Below are 9,389 nucleotides of genomic sequence, written 5' to 3'. Positions count from 1 at the left end.
TAGATGTATTCATCCCGAGATGTGGTAGTGTTGTTTTGGAGGCAGTGCAGCATGGTGGTGATGGTGGTGGTAGTGGCGGTTGTAGTGAGAGTGATGGTTGTGGATGGCATTGGTGACAGTGGTGGTTGTAGTGATGATGGTAGTGATGATGGTGGTAGTAATGGTGTGTGTGTGTGTGTGTTTTACACACAGGGTAATGTGATGCATCTAGTGTAGTAGCACTAAGATAATGTTGAGGTGCTTGCTCTGCTTGTTATCTCTCGCTTTCATCTATTGCCGCTGGCTAGTGCTTGTGGTGAACGGGAAAGCAGCTCCGCGTCAGTCTTCTACTGCCAGTACACAGCGTCTCCATTGCCAAGACTCCTACTGAGCCTCCTCGTGGCATCACACGGTAACTAGGTGTCTAGCGACCCCAGGCTAATACAGTAGAACCCAGATGTGCGGTGTGCAGGCCCACCGGCGTGTGGACAAGCCCTGGCACCCATAAACCTGGAATGTCAGAACCTTATTGGACAGAGGGGAGATAGAAAGATCAAGGAGAAGAACCGCCCTGGTCGCTAATGACCTCAAGAGATATAACATAGATATTGCTGCTCTTAGTGAAACCCGACTGAGTGGGGAGGACTCGCTGACGGAAGTGGGGGAGGGCTACACCCTTTTCTGGAGGGACTCCCAGAAGACACACGCCGTGACTATGGGGGAGGTCTCGCTGTCAAAACATCACTCCTTCGCAACATCCCTGAGACACCTGCTGGAATAAACGAAAGGCTCATGGCACGGCGCATCCCCCTGGTCAAAGGTCGCTATGTTACCATCTTCAGCGCTTATGCACCCACCCTTGATGCTAATGAAGAAACAAAAGACCGCTTCTATAGTATACTGGAAACTGCTCCTGCGGATGTACCACCAACTAACACAATTCTACTTTAAGGGTATTTCAATGCTAGAGTTGGCTCAAACTATGAAACATGGGACAAAGTATCTGGGCAAGCATGGAGTAGGGAAGATGAACAACAACGGACTCCGACTCCTTACACTGTGCTCAGAATACAATCTTACGATCACTAACACCTGGTTCCACATGAAAACCTAATACAAGACCTCATGGAAACATCCTCAATCAAACCACTGGCACCTCCTTGACTATGTTATTAGTCGCCAAGATGACCTAAAGGAGGTGCAAATCACAAGAGCCATGAGGGGTGCAGACTGTGGCACGGACCATAGGCTAATAAGATCCAGGATTCGCATGATAATTCGACCCCAACACCTGAGGCAAGGCCCCAAGTCGTAAACTTAACATCAAAACCCTCAGAAATCACTGAAAAACTCCCAGCCCATGAAATTATGGAACGTGGCACTGTGGAAGATGGCTGGAAAGAGTTGAAGACTGCAGTGAGTGAAGCTGCAATGGAAACACTTGGCTTTTCTAAAAGCAACATCAGGACTGGTTTGATGAGAACTCACCTCTCTTCCATGATCTTCCCAAAACCAAAAAATTAACCCACCATGTAGTGCTATTAAATCCTCAATCACAAACATTAAGGGACCGGTTAACCAACATCAGGTCAGAAACTCAAAGACTGTTACGCAGCATGGCAAATGACTGGTGGGTAAAAAAAGCACAAGAAATTCAAGCATTTGCTGATGTCCATAACACTCACGGCTTCTATGAGGCAGTTAAGTCCATTTATGGCCCACAAAGAAGGAATGTCACACCAGTAAGATCTTTAGATGGCCCCACACTCTACAAAATCAATCAAATGATTGCAGTAAGTTGGGCTGAGCACTTCAGCACACTTCTAAATCAAATTAATCCAATAAGACCTACAGCACTGGATAACATCCCACCCATTCCGACCCTGCACCTCCTGGAGGAAGCCCCACTCCTACGAGAAGTGGAAACTGCAATACGGGGGCTCAGCAACAAGAGCGCTGGACCTGACGGCATTCCTGCTGAAATCTACAAACATGGAGGTCCCCACCTGACTGAGCGCCTCCATAGCCTCTTACTCACCATATGGGCCACAGAGACCATCCCCCCAGAATTGGAAAGATGCAAATATCATAACACTGTATAAGAATAAAGGTGACAAAGCAATCTGTGGTAACAGCAGGGGCATCTCCCTCCTTGTAGCTGCTGGCAAGATCCTGTCAAAAATCATGATATCAAGACTTATCCAACACCTGAAGGAGAACACTCTTCCTGAATCCCAATGTGGATTCAGGAAGGATCGCAGTACAATAGACATGATCTTCGCAGCTAGGCAAATTCAAAAAAGAATCGAGAGCAAAATGTAGACCTTTACACCGTCTTCATTGACCTCTCCAAAGCTTTCGACACAGTAAACAAAGAACTTTTGTGGACTATGTTGGAGAGGGTCGGTGTACCACCAAGATTTTTAAACATCCTCCTCCAGACGCATGATGGAATGCAAGCCAGGGTACTTGTGGGTGGTGTGCAGTCAGAACCATTTAGTGTCCAAATGGGCGTAAAACAGGGCTGTGTGCTGTCACCTGTGTTGTTTAACATCTTTTTGCTGGCTGAAGCACAACTCTCACACAATGCCCTTGGGCCTGATGCAGGTGTGGGTATACGGTACCGTCTTGACGGTAACCTTTTTAATATTAGACGTCTGGAAGCCTACACAAAGACCTTAACAACTCAGGCCATAGAACTACAGTATGCAGATGACTGTGTAATAATGACGCATAACAGAGAATCTATGCAACGTGCACTGGACGTGATATCAGGTATTTAAAGCTTGCTTGGTTTGCAAATTAACACCCAGAAGACTGAGATTTTTGTCCAGTCCATTGTTCCACCAATAGAAGCACCACAATTCTACATTAATGGAGATCCTCTCAAAACAGTAAACTAATTTAAGTACCTTGGTAGCACTCTCACACCCACCTGCTCACTGGATATGGAAATTCACACCAGAATCAATTTAGCCTCAGCTGCATTTGGACGTTTGAGAACAAGAGTCTTTCTCAACAATGACCTCAAATATGGAACGAAGACTGCAGTTTATCTAGTGGTCTGTATATCTACATTATATATGCCTCAGAAACCTGGACGCCTTACAGACGCCATATCCAAATGCTGGAAAATTTCCACACTAGTTGCCTTAAGCGTATCTTTGGAATATCCCGGGAAAATAGAGTGACTCACAAAGAACTATATCGTCGCTCAAACACGACCAGCATTGAAACCATGCTAGCCAAAAGACACTTGCGCTGGCTTGGACATGTTATCAGGATGCCAGACCACCGGCAAACATTTTATGGCAAGCTCTCACATGGAAACCGCTCGACGGGAGGACAGAAAATGAGAAATACGGACCACTCTAAAACTCTTCTCAAGTGCTGTAATATACAACCAAATTCACTGGAGCAACTGGCCTCAGACCGTTCCTTATGGCGTTCAACATGCCATAGAGGAGCGGAAACACTTGAGACCTCACTGAACCAAAAGAGAGTTACTAAACGAGCCCAACGACACCAGAGGGCTCAAGGCATAATTCCTCTCAATGATCAACATCCCTGTCACCTATGCAACAAGATCTGCACCTCCAGGATTGGACTCCATAGTCATCTACGGTGGCATCAGAGGAATAACACAACTCATCAATCATCTCATCTGGAGCAACGTCGTCAACTTCGATGGACTGCCATAAGCAAGCAAGCAAGGTAGTGATGATGGTGGTGGTGGTGGTGGTAGTGTCGGTGGTGGTGGTAGTGGTGGTGGTGGTGGTGGTAGTGTCGGTGGTGGTGGTAGTGGTGGTGGTGGTAGTGGTGGTGGTGGTAGTGGTGGTGGTGGTGGTGGTGGTGAGGTGTGGACTGCTGCACATACAAGTATAAAGACCGAGGCTCTACTTTGTGAACGTAAAGATTGTATTCCAGGGTTCAGATAAATACTAAAATGTACCAATACATATAAACATAACGACCTCAGTGAGAACAACTATACTACTGCTAAGAACAACAACGTCTACGAACATATATTAATGAAAACTTGGATATGATTTGTTTTCTTTTTTAGTTCAATGAAAATGTTTTGAACATGGAGAACGGAATATGGAAATAGTTACTCTTATAATTATCTGGAGGGTTTATAGTAATATGATAATGTAAAGTAAACGCAACTCTTAACTATAATTAATTATTCGTCTGTGGAGTAATATTAAAAAACTGAACCGAATGGTTTTATAAAATTCTGGTACGCAAAAAATAAATAAATATAGTCTTTCTTTATTTCTTGCTTTCTCTCTCTCTCTCTCCCTCTCTTTCTTTCTTTCTTTCTTTCTAGATCAACATAAACACAAGAGCATTTAACATCAAAGAATCGCCTTTCCGGACCTCACTGATGTATGGTCTTAGCGCCTTGAGGGATATTTTGTCATGTGTGGCTTGAAGCGGCTAATGATTAAACCATGAAATAAGTTACTTGACTTCACTGATGTGTCTCATGTTAATACAACTGAGCAGAACTGGCCAGACCTTCCGTCAATATCTCATTACTGAAAAAAGATAAAAGATGGTCAATCCCCAGAGAGTGATCTTACGAGGTCGTAAAGGAGGTTATGTGCTATGTCAGGCTCTGGAGTCGATGAACCTTACTGCTGCTCTCGTCTTAACACTGTCTTCACCCGAAATGCTCCACTGTAACAACTATAATACTCAACAGAACCTTGAGGGTTATTCTCAACCTTGAGTTATTATTGAACATTGAGTTATTCTTCAACTTTAAGTTATTCTTGCACCTTGACAGTCATTCTACAGTGGTTAATACTTGAATGCTTGAGTTAAGTGTGTACAGTAGCCCCAGGCTTTTTGCTCACCTATTTACCTCAGATTTATTCATTTTTTTCCTGTTCATTTTACAGACAGACAGACAGATGGAAGACGATAATATATGTGTTTATAATGGCCCATCAGAGTAGAATTTATTCAATATTTTCAAATATATTTATTGAGAACCATATAAAGGGTAATTTAGTGCATATTATATATATTTATACAGTACCTTTCTGTAACGTGAATGAGATAAAAATGTGTTAATCGTAGATAGTTCAATTTGTGGCTCATCACAATACCAGAGGAACTGTAATTAGAAGGGAGAGAGAAGACAATGCTAACATGATTACAAAGGAAAGGGAAAATGATTATTGAGATGAAATTGGATTGGAAACGTAGGGAAAGAGGAAGCGATAGTGTGTATATACAGGGTGTTCCGTAAATACTTTTCATAAATTAGGCGGTGTATTCCTGAGACATACATAAAGATTAATGACTAAATTACCAAACTGCCAATTCTCAATAGTTTCAGAGTTACAACACATGACAGGTTTGGTGGAAAGGTGATGAAACCTGTGGGGTGTATAGTATATAAAACGTCCAATTGTTATGCCATAACTTAGCAACTTGAATTACGTTTAAGAGGAATATAATAATGAGGGCACATATGGCACAACAACCAAAAACAAACAAATTAGCAACTCAGCACAACTTACTCCTTAATATTTATCACTTAAAATTAATGTTACTTCAATACACGACAAACAATGTTAAATGCAAAAGTTTCAAACACAAATAAGGACGAAATAGTACGTGATGGGTTCAATCACAGCCTCTTACTGTATCACACCAGTTCAGGAGTGAAGGTTTGGAATTATACACGTCACGAAAGATTTAAATAAAATTTAATAAAAAAAGTTTACCAGAATAAATGTGCACCTTACATAATGAACGGACTTTGAAAATATTTAGAATAGGACAAAACATTGTAGGCAATGACTCTTTACAAAGTTAAACTGCACTTGGTTTTCCATCCTTCATAAACAACTAATATGTGCACAGTATATAAACCATAAACCACCTTACAACGCAATACATATGATACAGCTAGAGCAGCAGTGAATATATAATACTCAACTAAACCAGCACTAATATAAAACAACTCATATATATATATATATATATATATATATATATATATATATATATATATATATATATATATATATATATATATATATATATATATATATATATATATATATATATATATATATATATATATATATATATATATATATATATATATATATATATATATATATATATATATATGTAAACAGAAAGAGAGAGAGAGAGAGAGAGAGAGAGAGAGAGAGAGAGAGAGAGAGAGAGAGAGAGAGAGAGAGAGAGAGAGAGAGAGAGAGAGAGAGAGACTATACACATCGAAATAAACAATGCCTCATAAACAATTTAATATTTCATCTAACGCCCAAAAAATTGATGACGACGATGAAAAAATATTTGATTTCCACAACTTGTTTTTACAGAGTGTGTGTGTGTGTGTTGTGTGCTCTTGATGTCTTACAGAGCCTTACACTGAAAGAGATTCGAACCCCCGTTAGGTATATTGACTGGCCTGAGAGTGAGGTGAACTTTTGACGGTCTGTCAGTATTGAGAGGCTCATTGGTCTCCAACATGGCTTCACAAGCGAGCGTTCATGTCTGACTAATCTATTAACTTTTTTTTCAACTGCTTTCGAATCAGTGGACGACGGGCACAATTATGATGTGGTAAATCTCGACTTTAACAAAGCCTTTGACAGAGTCCCCCACGAACGACTAATACGAAAAGTATAGGCTCATGGCATTGGAGGAGATATTTAAAAATAGATTAGTGCGTGGTTACAGGACAGGAAACAGCGAGTGAGCATTAACGGCACTAAATCCGATTGGAGTAACGTCACTCTTGATGTCTTACAGAGCCTTACACTGAAAGAGATTCGAACCCCCGTTAGGTATATTGACTGGCCTGAGAGTGAGGTGAACTTTTGACGGTCTGTCAGTATTGAGAGGCTCATTGGTCTCCAACATGGCTTCACAAGCGAGCGTTCATGTCTGACTAATCTATTAACTTTTTTTTCAACTGCTTTCGAATCAGTGGACGACGGGCACGATTATGATGTGGTAAATCTCGACTTTAACAAAGCCTTTGACAGAGTCCCCCACGAACGACTAATACGAAAAGTAGAGGCTCATGGCATTGGAGGAGATATATAAAAATAGATAAGTGCGTGGTTACAGGACAGGAAACAGCGGGTGAGCATTAATGGCACTAAATCCGATTGGAGTAACGTCACTACTGGAGTACCCCAAGGCTCAGTACTCGGACCATTATTATTCATTATATACATTAACGACAGAAATATCGGCGTAGACAGCAACATAAGTATATTTGCAGATGACGCTAAAATAGGGCGTGTAATTAAATGTGACGAGGACTCCGCAAAACTACAGGAAGATCTAAACAAATTTTTCGAATGGTCTGAAAAATGGCAGATGAAATTCAATGTGCACAAATGTAAAGTACTTAGTCTAGGAGATGTAAACAGAGAAACCAGATACCAAATGAACAACGATGTTATAGAGAAATCCAACTGTGAGAACGATTTAGGAGTAATGATAAGTAGGAATCTTAAATCAGGTAAACAATGTGTATTTGCTTGAAACAAAACTAACAAAGTACTTGGGTTCATACAAAGGAGTGTCAGTTACAAGACTAGCGAGGTCATCCTAAAAATATATCTTGCGTTTGTTAGACCTCACTTGGATTATGCAGTTAAATTCTGGTCACCGTATTACAGAATGGATATAGATAGACTCACAAGAAAGAATTCAGAGGAGAATGACAAGACTAATCCCGGGCATTAGGAACCTTGAGTACAGAGACAGGTTAAAGCATCTTAATTTGCACCCCCTCGAGAGACGTAGAGTGAGGGGCAATGTGATAGAGGTGTATAAATGGAAGTCAGGGCTAAACAAAGGGGACATAACAAAGGTACTCAAACTATCCAACCAGGAGCGAACTGGTAACAATGGTCTTAAATTAAACAAATTTAGATTTAGGTGCGAAATAGGTAAACATTGTTTTAGAAATAGAGTAGTGGATGAGTGGAACAAGTTGCTAAACATCATCATTAACTTGAATACGCTGGATAGTTTCAAACATAGGTTGGATGGATATATGAGCAATAGGGGTTGGGTGTAAATGGGGCTGCCCAGTATGGGCCAATACACCCGCTGCAGTTTCCTCCATTCTTATGTTCTTATATCCGAACCCAACAGAGATACATATTCTTTTCAATCATACATCACTGCCGTAATATCCGATGTTCCGGGATTTCACTTCAAAATCCTTAAAGCTAATCAAACTTTTCGAGGCTTTTGCGGCCGGCTGGCATCTTCTATTCCTTGGCCCACTTTCTTTTTCCATTAGTTCATTCTTGCGAGACGGCAGGGTGGAGGAGCAGAGACGTCTGAATGGTGAACCTCCAGGGATTACACTTACTTTACTGGGCATTTCTCCTAGTTTGAGCTCCCGTGGACGTTTCTTCCACTGGAGTTGAGAACTTAAACTTTTGGAACGAAAGCGACTATTTCACAGCATCACATCTTTCATACTTGACAAACATTAAATATCGTACTGAGCAAAACGAATTTCTCTTCAACAGATAAGTTTTACATACATACTATAAAGAATTTTCACAAATTTGAAAGATTGTTTGATAGATGTCAGTAATTCGTCTTTATAAGGGAATTAGTAAGGCCGTTTATACCTCGATATGATTCACTAATGTTCTAGTGAGTGATTTTAAAATTTGAAATATTCCACAATTTTGTCCATAAAAGGATCGTGTAGTTTATAATATAAGAGAGAGAGAGAGAGAGAGAGAGAGAGAGAGAGAGAGAGAGAGAGAGAGAGAGAGAGAGAGAGAGAGAGAGAGAGAGAGAGAGAGAGAGAGAGAGAGAGAGGAGAGAGAGAGAGAGAGAGAGAGAGAGAGAGAGAGAGAGAGAGAGAGAGACGACACTTACCAACACCATCACAGAGTAAATCGTCCGAGTACTTCATGAGTTACCCCTAAAAAAAAATCCCGAGCACGGAAACAAAGTTGAATTCATAGAACTCCGGATTGATTCGATTAGTGAGTGAATTACAAAAACGTATTCAAATGAGATCATATTTCTCGTATTTCCGGAAATTGCAGTGTAACTGAATTTTCTGATCCGGAATCAGACGAGTTGAAATTGCATAATGAGAATGATTGGGACTCAACCACGCCATTCACACTCAGGTAATCCATCCAATATTTTCGAAAATAGAAAAAGAAGAAGAAAATAAGGAGGAAGATGATGAAAGGAGGGAGAATTGATGTGGTAGAATGATAAGAGAGACGGAGAGGGACCAGTCTGTGAGTCTAGGTGGATTAATGGTGTTTGTTTTAGGCTAGGTTAGGTTAACTTAGGTTAGGTTAGGTTCTCATTCGCATATCGTGACATCAGAAAGGAATAAGAGGCTCTAATTTGTCAAT

General features: G+C 40.7%; 1 protein-coding gene across 1 annotated transcript; it reads left to right on the top strand.

Moving 5' to 3' along the window:
- The first annotated feature begins 1,595 nt into the window (after positions 1-1,595).
- On the top strand, positions 1,596-2,081 carry LOC121868668. The gene has a single exon (XM_042369505.1). The coding sequence runs from the start codon at positions 1,596-1,598 to the stop codon at positions 2,079-2,081; it is 486 nt and encodes a 161-aa protein (XP_042225439.1).
- The last annotated feature ends 7,308 nt before the right edge of the window (positions 2,082-9,389 follow it).

This window comes from Homarus americanus, unplaced genomic scaffold (genome assembly GCF_018991925.1).
Source record: "Homarus americanus isolate GMGI-L3 unplaced genomic scaffold, GMGI_Hamer_2.0 scaffold30535, whole genome shotgun sequence".
Classification (NCBI taxonomy): Eukaryota; Metazoa; Arthropoda; class Malacostraca; order Decapoda; family Nephropidae; genus Homarus; species Homarus americanus.
This window is presented reverse-complemented; position numbering and strand designations above follow the sequence as displayed.